Consider the following 20,704-nt stretch of genomic DNA (forward strand, 5'->3'; position numbering starts at 1 on the left):
TGTCGCTGCCTTTCGATACTGCCTGACACTGTGTACTGTATGCATGGCTCTGATTTAACTCATTGTAATGTTTCTCCACCCTCCTCCACCCCCACCACACCAATCCATGTGTCTCTTCCTCCACCTGCACACTGTCCCCATCCCTCACTCCATCCTCACCTCCCACCTCCTTGTTGTCTCCCCTTCCTCATCCTTTACACTTAATCTAAATCTCCCTCACCTTCATGTCCACTCCCATCCTTTGCAACCCTTCACCATCCCATCCCTTGTTCATTGTGGATGTGCTGTGTGTGTTAACCCCCCCCAACCACCAACATTTTCTCCGTCATCACTGCTCACTGCATCACCCAGCTGGTAGAGGTAAGACCACAGACTGACATCGACCAACTGGCACTCAGGGGCGGCTGCGACACCTGATTTGGTTTATTAGTCAAATATGAGTCAATACTTAGATGTTTAATCAGACTTTTTTTTAACTAATTCAGTTCTAATCTGGCCAGAAAAAGTCTTAATTTAGCTCAAATGCTCAAGTTTGTCTTGTACTGAGTACAAATTCTAAAACCACAATGTAATATAAGATCATGTGAATGCCAACCCTGAGTGTCATTCAATTCAATTGGTTAGGAAATGTCTTTTTTTGTAATTTTTTAGATTGAAATAAGCCTACAAATTAGACATGATGTATGTCCTTGAAGAGAGTCATAGCTGTCCTTCTGTATCACAAAATATTTCCCTTGTGTCTAAATGATGTTTGTTGTCTTATGTAGTAATAAAGCAAATTGATTGTCTTGAGGTACATAAAAAAGCCCATCAATTACTAGAAATGGTACTGTCTTTGCTCTTGTGTTCATAATGTCTCCACAATCCAAAATGTTTGTGTAGAAGCAGCTCCCGCTTGTGTGGTAGATCAGTCCCAGTTTTTGTACCTGGATGACATGCTGAATGTGCAATATTGAGATATTAAAGAGGCCATATTATACTAATCGGGGTTTTCCCTTTCCTGTAGTGTATTATATATAGGTTTCTGTGCATGTTAATGGTTTGCAGAGGCTAAAACCCCAAAGTTCCCTCCAGAGGGAGTTTCTCTCCCACACACTCCCTCTGCCTGAAACGCCTCCATTGGGCTCTTTTGTTCACTTCTGTAACATAGTGACATCATTATGTAACAGTCGCTAAACATTAAAGCATGTAAACAGTTCACAGTAGAGGCACACAATACAACTAATAACCTGAAATTGAGCTTAATGGGGCCCTTTTAAACATTTGATAAGAAGTGTATAGCTGTTTTACATCCCTGTTGAAATCTGATGTTAAACTCATAATAAGAGAAGTGAATGCAGTGTGCCGCAGATGGCCGACCACCCACACCATATCTCAGTATTCTCCCACTTTCAAAATGTCACCCGGCTATCAAAAAACCCAAACCCATCCCCGTCAACACACTCTCTCTACTTCCTCTTTATTAAACTTTTATCCAACTCTCCTTCCGCCCCCAGTTTCACGACAAGATGGACCCCCTGCTGGAGACCCTGGAGGGGGCGGTGCAGCGGCTCCGGCAGCCCCCCCCGGTGGCAGCCGAGGTGGACAAGATCAGGGAGCAGCTGGGGGAGCACCGAGCCCAGGGGCTGGAGCTGGACAAACTGCTGCCCAGCTTCTCGGCTCTGTGCGCCCGCGGAGAGGAGCTCATCGGACGGGCTGCTCACGACGACCCTGCCGCTCAGGGTCAGTAGGATGTGCCTGGCCGGGAATATAAGAGAAACAACATTCAAAATCACATACAGGCGTATTTTCCATGTGTCAAACAGGATGAGGGATTTACATAAATATCAATAATCTCCCTTATATTTAATTAAAAATAGTTTGTTTTTAATGATTGATTTGAATTTCACCTTTTAATGTACTTTTTCTATTCATTGATAAGATGCTGTGCATACAAATTGTAGGTCTCCATCACAGACTGACAATTTTTTACTTAAAAATGTCACGTTGTACTTATTTGAAGCAATGCAGTAGCACCTACGTGGTTTGGCTTATTCCAAGTGAATGTCCTTGCAGGATTCTTTCTTTATTGAGTTTAATTCTTCATGGTTTATTGCACCTTTTGTAAGTCACTTGTGATATAAGCATTGACTTTATGTAATGTAAAATAAATGGCTACCAACTAAATATCTAAATAACCTAATTGGCTGCCGACTCTTCTTGTAGGCATTCACTGTGTGCCCATAAAAGTGGATTTTTTTATTTTAAAAAATTGAAAGAACTTGCTATTATTGAAAATAAATATTAAAGAACTTCCAGTTCCAAAAGGAAATCAGAAAGTGAAGTGATCGGAAAACATAGCAGGCTTCTGTAATCTGGGAGAAAAACATTACAAATCTTATTTTGGGCTCCAGTCCAACGAGTCCACTGACTAAACAATCCACTGTAAGTTGTAGTGGCATAAAGCCAGCCTTGTCAAATCTTGAAACTGAGATTCTGCAGCTCTGCATATTTCATCCAACACACATGGTCCAAACACATGTGTCTTTGTTATATTACCCTCCCTATGCCCTCCACACTTGGATGAAGTGAAAGGCCTCACTGTGCAGATACAGTGGGAGTGGACTGATAAGAGACTTAACTTAAGCACTCCAACAAAGAAAACATTATTACTTTTTTGACATTACACTAAAAATGACCAAGTTGAATGGCCAGTGAGATCCAACCAGCTTTTCTCCACCAGTCTGTGTAATCTCTGACTCCTCCCCTTTTCCTCCCCAGCCGTCCGTACCCGCCTCCTGCGCCTGCGCTCCCTGTGGGATGAGATCCGGCAGCGGGCGGAGGAGAAGGAGGGGAAGCTGAACGACGTGTATGACCTGGCCGGGAAGTTCTGGGCCGACGTGGCGGCGCTGCTGAGCACGCTCCGAGACTCCCAGGACATCGTGAGGGAGCTGGAGGACCCCGGCGTGGACCCCTCGCTCATTAAACAACAGATCGAGGCTGCTGAGGTATGGAGGGCCAGAGGGAGGGACTTAATATAAACAGTAGGCAGAGCAGAGGAACCGAAGAGCTAATAGTGTGTTTTTACTTTGAAGGACTCAGTACCATGTCTTTGTCTCCTTCCACCAGGCTATTAAGGCAGAGACCGACGGCCTGAGGGAGGAGCTGGAGTTTGTCAGGACCCTCGGAGCCGACCTCATCTTTGCCTGTGGAGAAACTGAGAAACCTGAAGTGAAGAAGACCATTGATGAGGTGAGAAATCAATAGTAGTTTAATGTAACATTTACTCAAGTACTACTTAAAGTACTACCTTTTTTTTACTTTTAAATCCTCTACATTTAGCTGAAGTTGCTTTTCAGGTCAATATTTACATGTAAAACATATCATCAGTTTATAAAATATTGTGTATTCTTATAAGTTGCAAGCCTGTACTAGTAGTTTAAAATGCTGTAGCTCTACCACCGCAACGTTAAAATGCTGTTTACATTAATGCATGAATAATAACAAACAAATGTACTCACTGAGTGGGTTCATTTAGCATCAGGAATACTTCTACTGTAAATGTTGACGCTAACACTTCTCTACCAGTACAAGTATGATTGCAGGACTTTACTTGTTTTGGAATATCTGTTCCTGTGGTATTACTACTTCTACTTCACTAAAACACTTTTAAACAACAGCAAGTTCTTGTGAAAAGAGGGATTGGCTTTTGTAAACAAAAGATAATTAAATAAATGATTTAGCCTTGCTACAAGTTGGCCTAACTAACATTATTCCTCTGTGTGCTCCCAGATGAACGCTGCCTGGGAGGGTCTGAACCGGACGTGGAGAGAGAGGATGGAGAGGCTGGAGGAGGCCATGACAGCGTCTGTGCAGTATCAGGACGCTCTGCAGGTCTGTGCATCACTTAGTCTTTGTTTATAGCCACACTGGGCCTTCAGATGCACATAAGCCCTTCTTTGGTGTCTTCTTTGCACCAATTAAGAAACCAAAACAGTTTCTTACATTGCTATATGGTCATCCATAATAACTGTGATCATGTTGTTATCTTATTGTTTCTGTTTTACTTTCCAGTCTATGTTTGACTACCTGGACAACGCTGTGATCAAGCTGTGTGACATGTCCACAGTGGGAACTGATCTTGGAACTGTCAAACAGCAGATTGAAGAGCTCAAGGTTGGCAAAGGCCTTTCATTTTCACTTCTTTTTTAAACAAATCACTCATTAATTTGAATATTATATACAAAACATGTTTTATTTTATCTAGATATTTTCCATGATACTTGTTATCATCTTTAGTGATTTGAGTAGTTAAATACCTTAAAGTCAATAATTAAGGTCTGTGGTAGGTATTTTTACTTGCTGGATTTTCTATTAAATGTAACTAACTTTTTCAAAAAGAAAATGGATGAAACGGGTAGTTTTAGACATATGAGAAAACTGTTCAGATTGCAATTATTGTTTGGAGATAACCTTGAGTCAGTATTAAGAACTAACCACATGACTCTTCTCTTCCTCTCATCCCTCGGTTCCCCCTGAGCAGCAGTACAAGGTGGAGGTTTACCAGCAGCAGATTGACATGGAGAAGCTGTGCCACCAGGGAGAGCTGCTGCTGAAGAAGGTGTCCGACCAGACGGACCGGGACATGATCCAGGAGCCGCTGACCGAGCTCCGTCACCTCTGGGAAAACCTGGGGGAGAAAATCACACACAGACAGGTAAGAAAACCGAGCGTAGCAGCAGTGGGGCAGAAGAGTTCAAATCTACACAGCAGAGTATCAAAATAATAGAACACGTTTTTACTGTTACATTATTCTGTAGCTTACCCCATTGTTTATCTTGGAAGTAGTCTTTGTTTGAATTCTGGAGGATTTCCAACTGCTTTTCATACTACCTAAATGTTTAAGTTGCTATTTTTAAGATGAAACTTCTGTCTTCCTTCCACAACAGCACAAGCTCGAGGGTGCCCTGCTGGCCCTGGGTCAGTTCCAGCACGCTCTGTCTGAGCTGCAGGCCTGGCTGAACCACACACACACCACCCTGGACACACAGCGGCCCATCAGCTCTGACCCCAAGGCCATTGAAATCGAGCTGGCTAAACACCACGTATGTCTCCTTTTATCGCAACTTATATGAGAGAGTTCTCCTTTGTTTCATTATCTTTTGACATTCTCAAAAGTCTAAAAAAGGAAAATGGGGAGCTAAGGCTGGATATGAAAAACCAGTATATTTATGTTTAATTAACTTCTCTCTCCCTCCTCTCTGTCCCAGGTTCTGCGTAATGATGTTCTTTCCCATCATGCCACTGTGGAGAATGTGAACGGTGCTGGCGCTGAGCTGCTGGAGTCGTCTCCTGGCGACGAGGCCAGCCAGCTGAGGGACCAGCTGGACCATCTGAACCAGGGCTGGCAGAGCCTCCTGCTGAAGACCCAGGAGAGGCAGAAGCTGCTGGAGGCCGCCCTGCACCAGGTAGGGGAGGAGACACAGATCTGAGTGCTGTGGAATCACAGGGACACCCTGCCTTTAGTATGAGGAAGAAAGCAAACAAACCAGAACTGATGAAAACAGTCATAACTTTATATATTTAATAGTTGTTATTTCAATATTTTATGCATGATTGCAGTAGTGATGGTAAAAACGATAGCTTATTAGGTCCAATGCTTGTATACAAACAAAACAACATAAAAACACTACAGAGCCATGGAAAGGAGTTAATATTCCAAGAAAAGTATTTTCCATTTCTGAGATTAAAGTGGTACATTTATGAGAAAAAACTCAAGCAATTGCAGGAAATATCCTTAATGATATATCTGAAATTCTCTAAGATTAATGTCACAAATGTTTTAGTTTTTTATTTAATGTCAATAATGGACATGACATTGGTATGTCAATAGTTTATCTTTTCAAGGTTTGATCAACCTCATCACACCACAGCACAACCACTTGCCTTTCGTTTCGCCTACAGTGGACAAGCTTCATTTGAATGAATGTATACTTTGCCATCACATTTAGCATTAGAGAAAACCTTCTAATTTTAGCCCATAATCACCATATTATCATAAGCATCCAGTCTTCAAATATACTTAGCTGTGAATTTGGCCAACAACATGTCTTGTAAAAATGGAATTTTTTTGTTCATGATATCTGAATGTATAAACTAACATAATTGATTTGTACTTAACTCGCCTTTTTCCCTGTAGGCTGAGGGTTTCCATGGCGAGTTGGAGGAGTTCCTGCAGTGGCTGAGGAGGACGGAGAGCCAGCTGTCTGCCGCCAAGCCTACAGGCGGCCTCCCTGAAACAGCCAGGGAGCAGCTTGAGCAGCACGTGGTAACAAAGCAGAATCACACTGCACCTTTATGCTCAGAGCATCATCAACAATACACAAAGAGACACCTTAGACTTTCAAATTGTAGATGCTTAAGTCACTTTCGCACTTCTGCTTCATTTTGCAAACTCACAAGAGAAGATTTTTGGAAATCAGAAACAGTTTAATGAGGGAAAGTGCAAGCAGAGATGTTAAAGTGGACCTATCATGCTATATTTGAATAATATATTGTAGAGCCATCCCTATCTAAAACATGTCTGTGAAGTTTTCTTTTCAAAATACCAAACAGATCATGCATTTTAGCCATGCCTCATTTCGCTCTATTCCAGCCCTGTTTTTGCAAGGACTGATTCTGTGACATAGCTTTAATGCAAATGAGCTGCAGCTGACCACGCGCCCTGCAGGAGAGGGAGATCAGCTGCTGGGCTCTCAGAAGAGGGGGAGGAAAAGAGAGGCTCCGTCCTCCGTGTTTTATTCTTATATGATTATATAGATTATATATATTCATTTGTTTTAAAGCTCAATAAATAACAAAGAAGACCTTTGACCGGCACTTTTCTAATTTTGTCCGGAAGATTTAAACTTTAACGGACATGTTGACCGGCGAGAACCGCACGGTTCCCTCGTCCCTTGGAAGAGGCGGAGAGGTGGGTGTTTGTCATCTGCTGGTGGACTACCGGAGAGAATTACAACAGGAGCAAAGGCTTGCCTCGGGGAGGGAGAAAAAGAGCCAGAGCGTCCACAGCGGAAAATAAACAGAAGGGCAACCATGCGCGGGAAGTCTTCTTCGCTGCTTTTGTGGCAGACTACAGCGCCACTTAGAGGCCTGGCATATGTACTACAGCGTCTCCAGCGCTTTCGAGCGGTCTCGTGTGAACGGACACGTCTCGTGCGAACAACACTATTCCGGGCTGACGTCAGCTGTTGTAGTCTGTATCCGCTCGTTGTAGCTCCGTTTTTAAAAGATTTGGGTATGGGGGAAAAGAGAGAGGGTTGTATTTTCTGACACTTGGTGAGTTCCCTGGAACACCGGGGACACATATTCATGTATACAAGACGTACAAACGTGCATTTTGCATGATAGGGCCACTTTAATATAAACTAAAAATAGTCCGCCCGTATACTTGGGCCTGGACCGAAGACCCGAGTTCAAGTCCGGCCTGGAACCATTTGCTGCGTCTCATTCCCTCTATCTCACCTTTTAACTATGTCTCTATCATTGGTAAATACAAAAATAATCTTTGAAAAAAACCATATAGTCTCTCCCACGCTTGTTGGTATAAGCCAGAGTTGTAATGCTGAAGTTATAAGGTATTACTTTATTATTGCTGTAATAAACACTTATACAATTCTTTAATCCTCTTTCAAAAACTAATCTTAAATGTAACAACCCTGCAAAGCTGATTCAGTATGAGGACAGCCTTTTTCTAAAAATACTATACTAAGTATACAGCAGCTATTTCTGCAATGTCATACAATCATTTTATAAGCACATGGGCGGTGGTGGCGAAGTCGATAGGGACTTGGCTTGGTAACTGGAAGGTCACCAGTTCAAGTCCCCGAAAGACCAAGTGCTACCGAGGTGTCCCTGAGCAAGGCTCCGTTCCCTACACTGCTCCCTGGGCGCCGTTCAAAATGGCAGCACACCGCTCCTAACACAGGATGGGTCAAATGCAGAGAAACAATTTCCCCACGGGGATTAATAAAGTATATCATCACATATATTTTTACTAGCAAAGTTTTAAGCAGATGTTCAGAGTATTATCTTACACATTGTGCTCTGTTCTCCTCAGTGACACATGTGGTGTATGGTGAGACTGTGTAACTCGAACAGCTTCTATTGTCCTCATCCAACCATTGCTCACCTCTTAGTGTTATCTCACACTTGTGTCTTCTCTCTGTGTGCAGGAACTCCAGGCCCAGCTGGCTCAGCGGGCAGACCAGTACCACAACCTGCTGGACCAGGGAGAGTCCATGCTGCTGGCTCGGGGGGGAGAGGAGGCCGGACCCGGCACCTCCCAGACCCAGCAGAACCTGGCCATGCTGCAGAACAAGTGGGCCAGCCTCAACACCAAGATGGACGACCGCAGGGTAAGACTGGGACACGAGGAGGTGTTTTATTGCTCTGCCCTACTTTATTCTAAAGATACATTGGCCATTGACAGCCACACACAAACACACGCACGCACGATTTAGTGGCGTGGAAGTTCCTTAGAACGAGGGAAGAAGACTGGCAATTTATAACACCTGCAAGTATAATAGGCCTTGGAGAAACATCTTTCAAAATAAAGTTAAGACAAGAGAATTGTCCTTTTAATTTTATGCATTTTTTAACAAACAATTTATTTTCCATTTTTCATTAAAGATACAACAATGTTTGTCTACTGTATGCTGTAAATTATAGTTCTTAAAAATAAACATTGGACAAAATCTGAATGTGCAAATCACGTTACATTTTTAAATTAGCACAATTAAATGATGAAGGCACTTAAAAATGACAAGGTATTACGAAATGTGATCTGTATTATTTTTTTATATAAGAAAAAAGGTCCCGACAATTGGGTCCTCTCTATGTAGCTCCGTCCTGTTCTGTTTGTAACTAATATCATGTTTCTGGTTTGTCTTTTAATTGTAACTCTTAACTTTTCAGGCGAAGCTGGATGAGGCTGTTTCCTTGGCGACAGGTTTCCAGACCTCTCTGCAGGACACCATCAACTGGCTGACCCAGGCTGAACAAACCCTCAACATGGCCCAGCCCCCCAGCCTCATCCTGGACACAGTCCTCTTCCAGATCGATGAGCACAAGGTACTGGACATCCCTCTCTCACTAGAAACATGTTTAAGATATCTAAGCCACCGTTACACTATCCCTGACTCGTTTTCCCAACCTCCTCACAGGTGTTTGTGAATGAGGTGAACACCCACAGAGAGCAGGTCCTGGCTCTGGAGAAGGCCGGCTCTCAGCTCCGCTTCGCCAGCATGAAGCAGGACGTGGTTCTCATCAAGAACCTGCTGCTCAGTGTCCAGGCCCGCTGGGACAAGCTGGTGCAGAGGTCCCTGGACCGCGGCCGACACCTCGACGAGGCCCGCAAACGTGCCAAACAGGTACTGAACAAGTCATACTGACAGTGGCAATGAAATGCAAGTTAATGTATGTAGCACATTTCAGCAAAAAGTTATTTAAAATACCTGTACAATCAACTTTGAAAGCTTAGACACAATAAGCCAAGGTAAAAACACAAAAAAAGGACATTCGAGAATCCAAAACTCAATAAAGATCATGAAATGAACGTAAGCTGAACTCAAATAAGACGGGTATAAAATACAAGAATATATAAAAAGCTGTTGTTGTCTCATAAAGACCAAGGAGATGCTGAGGATTAATTGTCAATATAAAAACTAGATAAATACAATGAAATGATTGTCTGTGTGGGCAATATGGCTTTTGACCTTAATGTCTCTGCTATTTGTTACATAAATACATATTTTCAAGATTCTTTTTTTAGGAAAGAGCTGAATTGTTATTACCTTTCATGAGCTCCAAATCATTTATGTGCATTACAAAAATATCAAACTGCAAATCTATAACTTGTTTGTAGTTCCACGAGGCCTGGAAGAAGCTGACAGACTGGCTGGAGGAAGCCGAGAAGCGACTGGACTCAGAGCTGGAGATCTCCAACGAGCCGGATAAGATCAAAGTACAACTGGCCAAACACAAGGTACTGAAGCAAGTTATTATACTCACTCAATATTTTCTCTCCTTTGTTGTGTTTCCATCTACAAAACGTTTCCTTTCCCTCCCTTTCTCCAGGAGTTTCAGAAAGCTATGGGCTCGAAGCAGCCGGTTTACGACACTACAGTAAGGTCCGGGAGGGCCATGAGGGACAAGGCCCAGCTGCCTGCAGACACCCAGAAAATGGACCACCTGGTGGGAGAGATCCGCGACAAGTGGGACACCGTCTGTGGCAAGAGTGTAGAGAGGTGAGAGGATGAAGGAGGGACGATAAAACGTGATTATCCACGTAGGATCCAGATGCAGTATATTAATAAAGATGTGTTTGTTTCTTCTCCATCCAGACAACACAAGCTGGAGGAGGCTCTGCTGTTCTCAGGTCAGTTTGCAGAGGCTCTGCAGGCCCTGGTGGACTGGCTTTACCGGGTGGAGCCCCAGCTGGCTGAAGACCTGCCCGTCCATGGAGATCTGGATCTGGTGTCCAACCTCATGGACTCACACAAGGTGTGTAAACAGAACTCATCAGATATAAAGGAGATATAGGGCTGCAACTAACTATTTATTTGCTTCATCTATTCATCTACTGATTGTTTTTCAGAATATATATAGATATATCTAGAATATACAAAATCCCAGTTTCGAAAAGTTCCAGTTGATGTCTTTTAATTTCTGGTTTTGTCAAAACCCAGATATTCACATTAATATGATGGAAATCAGGAAATATACATATCTCAGAGGCTAAAAACATTTTTTTGCATGAAAATTCACTGAACCGTTATCAAGATAGTTGTCAATTTGGTCATGTAATGAAAGATTAATAATTTAGTTGTATAGTTTATATTTCTTTATTATTATAATATTACAGGATATTCTGATTTTGACTTTGTTCGTCTTTAAACCTGCAGGCTTTCCAGAAAGAGATGGGGAAGAGAACCGGCAGCGTTCAGGCTCTGAAGCGCTCAGCCCGGGACCTGATGGACACCGGGCGCGACGACACGGCGTGGGTCAAAGTTCAGCTGCAAGAGCTCAGCAACCGCTGGGACACGGTGTGCGCTCTGTCCGTCACCAAGCAGACCCGCCTCCAGCAGGCCCTCAAGCAGGTCAGACAGGAAGCTGCTGATATACAGTTTTCAAACATCACACTGTGTCATTAAATAATGCACAGGACTTTATTAAAAGCCTCTCCCTTACTTTGTTAATAATACATTTTCTCCCTCAGGCGGAGGACTTCCGTACGTCGATACAGATGCTTCTGGAGTGGCTCTCTGAGGCCGAACAGACGCTCCGATTCCGTGGCGTCCTCCCCGAAGAGGCGGAGACTCTGCAGGCTCTGCTGCACACACATCGGGACTTCATGAGCACGGTGGAGGAGAAGAGGGCGGACGTGAACAAGGCGGCTGGCATGGGAGAGGGCATCCTGACCCTCTGCCACTCTGACTCCATCACCACCATCAAACACTGGATCACCATCATCAGGGCTCGCTTCGAGGAGGTGAGGAAGGGCGGTCGCAGGGTTTACTTTTTATAAGCATTTTTGTTTAGAGGATTAACACCAGATTTTCTTATTTAATAATTAGAACAAAAGAAGTCTATCATATTTTTTTTTTGCAATCAGTTATTTTCAAGACATATCCCTTTTAAGCATGCATCAGCGTTGCAATTGCTGCCAGAAGATGTCATCATTGTACTTTTTTATAACGTTTTAAGCCACATATCTACAGTAAACCTCTTAGATATTGCTGGTATTTTAACCAAATGAACGATTATTGTCATATATGAATTTGTATTTGTCAGAGAAACAAGTTAAAGCACAAGCAGTTACCCCCACCTCATGTGTCCACCAAACTACATTCGAAATACGCAGACTTTTAACGTGAAACTGATTTATACAGTATTTAGTTTTATTCCCAAATTCCATTTGTATTGAAGTGGAAGGAGACCTATGTAGATAATTTGGTTGGTCTGTTTGAAAATCTCCTGAAAAATGATCAGTAGAAACCGACGACTTTGACAAATTACCATGTTCCCATGCTTCTATCAAATTCTTTTTTTCGATTGAGAGACCCCTAGTGGCAGAAAATGACTATTTAAATATTTTTTTAAAGGTTGTCATTTCAACCTTTGAGCATTCTGGTTTAAGATCTAGAAGACCCTAAATGTATTTTCCTCCTCTCAACCTTTATTTACATAGGGATATAATGACGACATGATATGCATTTCTTCTATTAATTGGCTCAATTTGCTCTACAGGTGCTGACGTGGGCCAAACAGCACGAGCAGCGCCTGGAGACGGCTCTGACCGAAGTGCTCAACAATGCCAACCTGCTGGAGGAGCTGTTGTCATGGCTGCAGTTTGCTGAGACCACATTGGTCCAGAAAGACACAGAACAGCTTCCTCAGGACATCACACAGCTGAAGACACTCATCACAGAACACCAGGTGGGCTGAGCCAAACATTAGACCTGCCTGTGTTTGTACACTCCAATAACAGTTGTGTGGTCCAGCTTTGCTTACTAATTTCTGGTGTTCTCAGATATTTATGGAGGAGATGACGAGGAAGCAGCCAGATGTCGACAAAGTGACTAAGACCTACAAACGAAAACCAGCCGAGGCTCCCAGCAGCCTGGCCGAGAGGAGAGGAGCTCGTAAGTCACGTGTGTTTACCTTCAGATGCACAAATATTATCTTCTCCCACTTTTTGACTTTAGCATGAGTATTACTGAAAGTTTACCAGAAGGGACTAAGAGGATGTGTTAACCCTGCAGGCAAAAACCAGCAGCAGCAGCAGCAGGCGGCCATGCAGGTCTCTGGAGGAAACCCCCGCCTCAACCAACTGTGTGCCCGCTGGCAGCAGGTCTGGCTGCTGGCTCTAGACCGCCAGCGCAAACTCAACGATGGACTGGACCGACTGGAGGAGGTACATTTCCTGTCAACACGATCTAATTGAGCCTACATTTAGATATGTAGCAATCTAACAAAAGTTAAACCCTATATTGGCATTTTTCTAAGTATAAGGCCATTATTTCTATCACTATGACATGAAATGTGTAACAGCACTGACTCCATTATCCATTTTCAGCTCAAAGAGTTTGCCAACTTCGACTTCGATGTGTGGAGGAAGAAGTACATGCGCTGGATGAACCATAAGAAGTCCCGAGTCATGGACTTCTTCAGACGCATCGACAAGGACCAGGATGGAAAGATCACCCGGCAGGAGTTCATAGACGGCATCCTGGCATCAAGTATGTGATGAGGGACAATGACGAGGTGGATGTCTTGTTTTTACAGTTATAAAGACAGTAAATGATATGTGGATTCCTGTTGTCTGTCTGCGCAGAGTTCCCCACCAGCAGGCTGGAGATGACCGCAGTGGCAGACATCTTTGACAGAGACGGAGACGGCTACATCGACTACTACGAGTTTGTTGCTGCTCTGCACCCCAACAAGGACGCCTACAGACCCACCACTGATGCTGATAAGATAGAGGATGAGGTGAGGAAAATCTAAAGAAAATGACTTGGAAGATTAGGCAAATGCATAGTAGTCTGGAAGCATTCATTCAGGTAGTTCTTAAATAGATTTTTACAAGTATTACAAGTCGATTCATTTTTAATACCATTATTATCTGAAGATGAACTCAGACACACTAACGGCCCGTCTACACTACAGGCATCAAAAAATCTTGAAGCTGGGCGTGTCTGAAGCTTGGCGATTTTTTGCGACCAACAACCAATCACATGAATCTCCCGCCCCCGACATACAAAGCAATAGCAATGTTAAAACGAAGTAAACTGGATATAAAATCCCCAAACAGGCGAAAACCTACCAGTTTCACCCACTGTCTCTGCCACCTCCCTCCATGCCTGGTTCCTCCGGTTTGTATCCGTTAATAGTTCTGGTCGGAAAGAACCGGGTGATTTGCTACCGTAATTTCTCGTTTGGAATATGAGGAAATGAACTGCGGTCTGGCTCTCCCAGCTTGCACGCGGTTTGATTGGCTAGCGCTTGTACTGGCGGGAATTGCAAAAACGGGATTTGATTGGCTGACGCCAGCTTCGAGCAAGCATCGAGCCTCAAAAGTTGAACATTGTTCAACTTTTGACGCTGATAGACGCTCGCGATGCTTGCAACGCCTTGCCATGCTACCCACAATGCAGTTCGGCGAAGTTTGAAAATATCCTACGTCACCCCATTCAAATGAATGGGCGAAGCGTTGAAAGCATTTTTTGACGCCTGTAGTGTAGACGGGCCGTAAGTCTCTAGTGTTTTTAAATCTCTTCCTACAAGTTTTTTTTTATTTCATTCATTTATTGTTTTTTCTGACTGTATTCTCATTTGATCTGCCTTGTCTGGTTTTCTTTTCTTTTGTAAAGCACTTGTTGAGAAAAGCACTATATATCTTAAGCTCAAAGTTATTAAGTTATAATTCACTGTTTGTGTTGTTGTGCAGGTGACACGGCAGGTTGCACAGTGTAAATGTGCCAAGAGGTTCCAAGTGGAGCAGATAGGAGAGAACAAATACCGGGTAAGTTCAGCTCATTCTCTGGATCAATTTCAAATGATTCTATTATATAAACTTAAGATGCTATGAATGAGGAATTGCTGAGATTATCAGACAAATACAACAGTTACATTTAAGTGTGATTGATACTTTGGTTAACCGTTCATGAGGTGCATGTGCTTTTCAGACACATCGAGAGCCAGATTTATTTTGTTCTTCATCAAAACCACTACTGCAAAAACTGTTACTATTTAGTCCATATTGTTGCTTTATGTGTAATAAGAAAATAGCATGTTAAATTGCTAGAATTGACTTTGTGAACACTGTTTGATCCAGGTTTGATGAATGGTTCTTTTATCATTCATTACCTGTCTTCACTTGTCTAGCAGGCACCAAATAACTTCATAACATTTCTCTTGTTCTTCCATCTCTCATCATCATCTCATGGTGTATTAATAGTTGTCTGCATCATGACATATCATTACATGTCATGATAGCAATAATATAACATATCTCACAGCCGCCAGGATTGTCAGCTGAGCCCTCTTTATCATCACCATCACATTAACAAAACCATGTAAATGTGACTGCATACACACACTCTGCTGGGCATGACGCTGCTGTCAGGTGATTTCCGAACAAAGTAGGTTTAAGGACTTTTCATCCCTAATCTAGCTAAACCTGTTACAGCCAATACACCACATTTGGAGGTAATTTAAATTCTGGAATTGTATCCATATTCATCTACTTGTTTTGTTTTTATACTTTATGTACTTACATATTTTCCTTGAAAATTAGAGTACAGTTTTTTTGTTTTTGACAAATATGATCATGCTGACAGGGTGCCTTGTGATTAAATCTGTTAAATGATGTAACTGCTTCCACACAGAAGAACCCAATGTGGGAGACACATGTTTCAGCCTACCTACAATACAAACAAGTATCAATACGTAACACATTAAAGGAGGGTTCTGGTCTTGGTTTTGATTTTTGGATTATTATATTTTATTTTATAAAAAGCTTCAGGAGCTACAATACAGTGATTCCCCCAGCAGTCTGTGTGCATGTGTGCAGCACTTTACAGCGGTCATAAAGTCAGTTTGTAACAGCAGCACTCACTGGATGTGCTGCAGTATGTGTTCACTCATCATTATCCTCAGGGTAATGATATCCAGCGTCTGGCTGCAGGACACTGGGACACTAACACCACACCAATCGGCTTCTGTCTCATTGGTTGTCTGTCTTGTCTCTGCTCATGTTTGTGTCTAGCTTCACTTTTCTTCACCATTCTTGCCTTCAAGTAACTGTCATTAGCTGAAACATTTAAATTGGGCTTCACCCTATCTTCCTTTGATTTCAAATGTCACGAGGCAGATTTACGAGGTATTCTTAAAATAAATAATGTTTCCTACCTTTGTTATAATGTTCCCTTTCAATTGAAATCAGTGGCAAATGATCCTAATTTGACAATAACCCGAAGATACCCTTATAAGGGCATGATACTGCATTGCCCTGTGCACACACAGGAATTGAAAAATAGTAGTTGAAATGTATACAAAATAACAAATACTAAAATGCATGGGATGCTTTCACATTATTTATTACTAGTGTATTTTTATTTATTTAAAACAACATTCTGCTTTGTAAAATTGTGGAAATAACTAAGATATAAAAACCTAAAATAACTTATCTTGTTACAGCTGTACAATTTAAAAACAACTTTTAAAAAAAACATGTCAGTACTTAAATTCTCATGAGTATGCATAGATTCAGATTTAATAAATCCTAAATCCTCTGTTTTCGGAGGATTTAAAAAAGATATCTTCTCAAGAATGGTTGGTGAGAAATGCCTATTATACACTCTAACATCCGTCATTCATATCCACTGCATCTTTCCGCTTACACAACTAATTCTAAGCTCAAATAACAGAAATAATTAAATGTAACCTTTATTGGAACCAGTATTTAAAAGATCTTGTACACATATAAACTGTACCCATTCCTACATTACCAGCCTCAGTTGTCAGTACGTGTTGTTTCACTCCTGCTCTGTTTCTTTCTCCTTGTGTTCCTGTGCTGCGTGTCTTCTGGATTTATGTAGTTCTTCCTCGGAAACCAGGTAAAGTGACGCTGCCGCTGCTCTGATTGGATGTGTGAAATCTGTTTCCTGTAATCCTAAACCAATGGAGTGCTATGAGGGGCCGTACAGGCCGTAATTCATACTGGTCCTCTCACACTCATACATTCTCCTTTTACATACATACATTTTCACTCTCATATACATATGTATTTACACTCACACATTCATACATTTCGCTCTCATATTATCATATTTCAATGCACACATTCATACATTGTCACTCACACATTTATACATTTTTCACTCACATATTTATACATTTTGCTCTCGTGCACATTCATTCAATGTTTACATTTAATATTATAAATAATATATGCATGTCTGAAGACAATGTATGTATGCAAGAGAAGAATGCATGTATGTGTGAGAGAAAGTAGTGGAAACGGAAGGAGTATGGTTGAAACGGAAGGCAGGTCATTATCGCGCTGTGATTGGCTCAGAAGGTCGAGCGGGGCGGGCTCATGTTCAGGACTTCTGATTCAAATCAACATGATGGAGGGAGATGACCATTTGTTTTTCTTTATTAAACAAGTAAACGGAAGAGCGTCTGAGAGGCGTTTTAGTTTTTTACCTTACTTAATGGTCATTGGAGCGAGGTGCGGGGCAAAACTCACGGATGTGATTTCAAAACAAAATCACTCGTTTGCTTGGAACGTTGATAATATTATAAACGAGGTGAATTTAGCGATCACAACGAAAACGGCCAAGACACACATTGAGCCCAGAAAATGAATGTTATTAAGGGCTGTAAATATAATAAGCCTGTGTCTAAAATGGAAAACATTGTTAGGAGATGTAAACTATACAGCGCTTCTGCACTGCGGTCACTCAGCCGTCTCTCGAGTTTGTTTTTTCAAATCAGCTGCTCTTCATTATTTTTCCTGCTATATTTGACGAGTGATACAAATATTTTTTACCACAAGTTCTTAATAAAACTGACACTGTTGGACTCAGTACTAGTTAACCCTTCATGTTGATTTGAATCAGAAGTCCTGAACATGAGCCCGCCCCGCTCGACCTTCTGAGCCAATCACAGCGCGATAATGACCTGCCTTCCGTTTCAACCATACTCCTTCCGTTTCCACTACTTTCTCTCACACATACATGCATTCTTCTCTTGCATACATACATTGTCTTCAGACATGCATATATTATTTATAATATTAAATGTAAACATTGAATGAATGTGCACGAGAGCAAAATGTATAAATGTGTGAGTGACAATGTATGAATGTGTGCATTGAAATATGATAATATGAGAGCAAAATGTCTGAATGTAAAAGGAGAATGTATGAGTGTAAGAGGACCAGTATGAATTACGGCCTGTACGGCCCCTGATAGAGTGCTGTCCTTAACACGCTTGCAAAAAAGTATATCTTTATAATAAATCATGATTTTAAAAAGGAAAGAGGAGCACTCCATTGTGGCTTTGCAACGTATAAGCAGGTTTCATCCTCTGGTTGTGTTCCCACTGTGATTTGTTTGGTGTTGAGTGTGACAAATTGCACAATGAGAAGCAGGCGACATGCTGCAGTGGTGATTAGTGGTGAGGTGATGTGGACTGAAGCTGGAAGCAACTCAAGCTGCTGGGAGAGAGATCCAGAACATTCCTTCTGTATCGCCTTGGAGTTCTGCTTTGCTCGGCAGTTTCAATAAAGCATAGACGGAATATAAACCTATGTATAATTTGTATCATTCTTATATTTGGGTGGCTTGGTGAAAAATTCATTAGATTGACTCTTTAGTTCTACTAGTGCATGTTCTTTGAGTTATTGCATGAAGTAGAACACATTGTATGTTCAAATCTAGTAAATGGGCTGCTGTGATTTAATTAAACAATCAATATATCAAATATGACTTCACTCACTGACTCTCCTTTTCCTGATTCCCTCACTCTCTTTTCCTTCCTTCCTATTCGGCCTTTTTCTACTCTGTTCATTTATCTCTTTCCCTCTTTTCTTCTTATTTCTCTCCATCCCTCCTCCTTTATTCTACCTCCTCAGTTTGGAGACTCTCAGCAGCTGCGTCTGGTGAGGATTCTGCGCAGCACGGTGATGGTGAGAGTCGGAGGAGGCTGGATGGCTCTGGATGAGTTCCTGGTCAAAAATGATCCGTGCAGAGGTGAGTGATTTATTATGTCTCCCACTGACACACACAGACACACACAGAGACACACACACACAGAGACACACACACAGACACACACACAGAGACACACACAGAGACACACACACAGACACACACACAGACACACACACACAGAGACACACACAGAGACACACACATACAACCTTGAGACATGTCTCTCAAACGCCGAAGCAGAGATTCCCCCACACACACACACACACACACAATTACACATTAGTTCCCTCTTGTCTCACTTTCATATACATTAAGAGCCCGACTGATAAGGATTTTCTTTGGGTCAATAATAGTTAATTTTTTTCAAGATAAACAGTTCTGAAGTATATCTTCTATATTTTGGTTAATTTATTAATTTAAGTTTTTTTATTTATTTGTACTGTACTTTCTAAAGGTACCCTTTAAACCTCCAAATGACTTTAATAAGGAGTTTTGTTCTTAACATATTTAGGATTATAGAATCTATAAAAGTATAAACAACTTTTGTTTGAGAGGTGGTCTTGAAGAGACAGGCGCTAAAACGGGGCGTTTTGGGCAGTGTGAATCCAGACGAACAATATGAGAAACATATTGTGTTAAAGTATTTAAACATGTTTTAGTATAAACCTGAAATACAAGTATGAACCTGAGAACAGCATATGTTACCTGGTTTGGGCAAACATTTTAGATTATAAAAAAAACATGTCACCAAAGACTCAATCATCCTGTTCTTTAATCTATTCTTCAATAGAACTTCTTCCGTTCTCTTGCTATTCCTACATTTGAGATATTTGTACTGCAATTTTATCTTACTTCATATACGCATATTACGCCATCATATACACTCAAAACGATACAGAAGGATTGGTTTAAAATGGGGTTTTTTCTATCGCGAAAGAAACTGCTGAAAAACTTTTTTAAGATATGTTTAAAAAGTCAATAAAGGGGCCTTATTATGTTTCTTGGTCGGGGCTCTAACACTTCCACAAACACACCCTCCCTGTGTCCTTTACAAAAACAAACACTCGTTCGTGGTTCCTGCATTGAGCTCTTGACAGAAGTAAGAGACAACATGCAGTGAGCTGAAGGGAAACAGCGTGTGTGGAGTTGCCTGTCAGCAGGTGATGCAGTGAACCGCTGCCCCCCCCCCCACTCCTCTCTCCAGCGTATCCTACAGTGTCGTCTACATCTGGTGTTTCCCTCTTCATCTCTTATCCCTCAAGTTAATCATTTTACCTTATCACATTTTATTTCTGATTCTATCCTGTCTTATTTGATTCATTCTCTTTCAAATAAAACGGTAGTATTGCATGGTGCATGGTCCTCAGTTCTCTACTGCTTCCTCCCTCCCACCCTCCCTCCTTTTTTCTCTTTCTCCAGTGCAACACCCTGGACTTAAGATCCTCCGCTCCGATTCCAGTAGCTCCATCTCATCTCGTATAGGTTGGACTTCTCTCTCCCGTACGCTTCCACTCTCTCCTAACAGCCTGTCTCTGTTCTTCTCTCTCTCTCCTGGACTATCTCTTCCAAAAGCCTTCTCTTTTCTTCCTCTGTGTTCTCCTCTGGTTTGTTGCTGTGCCTTGCTGACTGTGATCACCTGACTAATGTTATGTCTCACCACTGTTGCTGCTCTGTTGTTGCCCCTCATGCCAAGTTCTGATATTCTGACTTGTTGTTTTAAACTCTTCTCAGGGGTCACTGACGTGTGTTGTGTGTGTTGTGTGTGTGTGTGTGTGTTGTTGTTTGTGTGTGTGTGTGTGTGTGTGTGTGTGTTGTGTGTGTGTGTGTGTGTGTGTGTGTGTGTGTGTGTGTGTGTGTGTGTGTGTGTGTGTGTGTGTGTGTGTGTGTGTGTGTGTGTGTGTGTGTGTGTGTGTGTGTGTGTGTGTGTGTGTGTGTGTGTGTGT

At 41.9% G+C, this 20,704-nt stretch overlaps 1 protein-coding gene across 1 annotated transcript in view; it reads left to right on the plus strand.

The window, feature by feature from the left end:
* Positions 1 to 20,704, plus strand: part of macf1a (microtubule actin crosslinking factor 1a) — a 283,339-nt gene that overhangs the window by 252,505 nt on the left and 10,130 nt on the right. Inside the window, 25 exon segments of the mRNA XM_034201651.1 lie at positions 352 to 360; positions 1,497 to 1,722; positions 2,761 to 2,987; positions 3,109 to 3,231; positions 3,772 to 3,873; positions 4,054 to 4,155; positions 4,523 to 4,696; positions 4,929 to 5,084; positions 5,250 to 5,447; positions 6,179 to 6,307; positions 8,214 to 8,396; positions 8,956 to 9,111; positions 9,204 to 9,410; positions 9,905 to 10,024; positions 10,117 to 10,286; positions 10,383 to 10,542; positions 10,944 to 11,138; positions 11,258 to 11,530; positions 12,289 to 12,477; positions 12,572 to 12,683; positions 12,804 to 12,955; positions 13,118 to 13,280; positions 13,376 to 13,530; positions 14,489 to 14,563; positions 18,683 to 18,800. Of these exon segments, the coding sequence (XP_034057542.1) occupies positions 352 to 360; positions 1,497 to 1,722; positions 2,761 to 2,987; positions 3,109 to 3,231; positions 3,772 to 3,873; positions 4,054 to 4,155; positions 4,523 to 4,696; positions 4,929 to 5,084; positions 5,250 to 5,447; positions 6,179 to 6,307; positions 8,214 to 8,396; positions 8,956 to 9,111; positions 9,204 to 9,410; positions 9,905 to 10,024; positions 10,117 to 10,286; positions 10,383 to 10,542; positions 10,944 to 11,138; positions 11,258 to 11,530; positions 12,289 to 12,477; positions 12,572 to 12,683; positions 12,804 to 12,955; positions 13,118 to 13,280; positions 13,376 to 13,530; positions 14,489 to 14,563; positions 18,683 to 18,800 (3,874 nt within the window).

Source organism: Gymnodraco acuticeps, unplaced genomic scaffold (genome assembly GCF_902827175.1).
Source record: "Gymnodraco acuticeps unplaced genomic scaffold, fGymAcu1.1, whole genome shotgun sequence".
Taxonomy (NCBI): Eukaryota; Metazoa; Chordata; class Actinopteri; order Perciformes; family Bathydraconidae; genus Gymnodraco; species Gymnodraco acuticeps.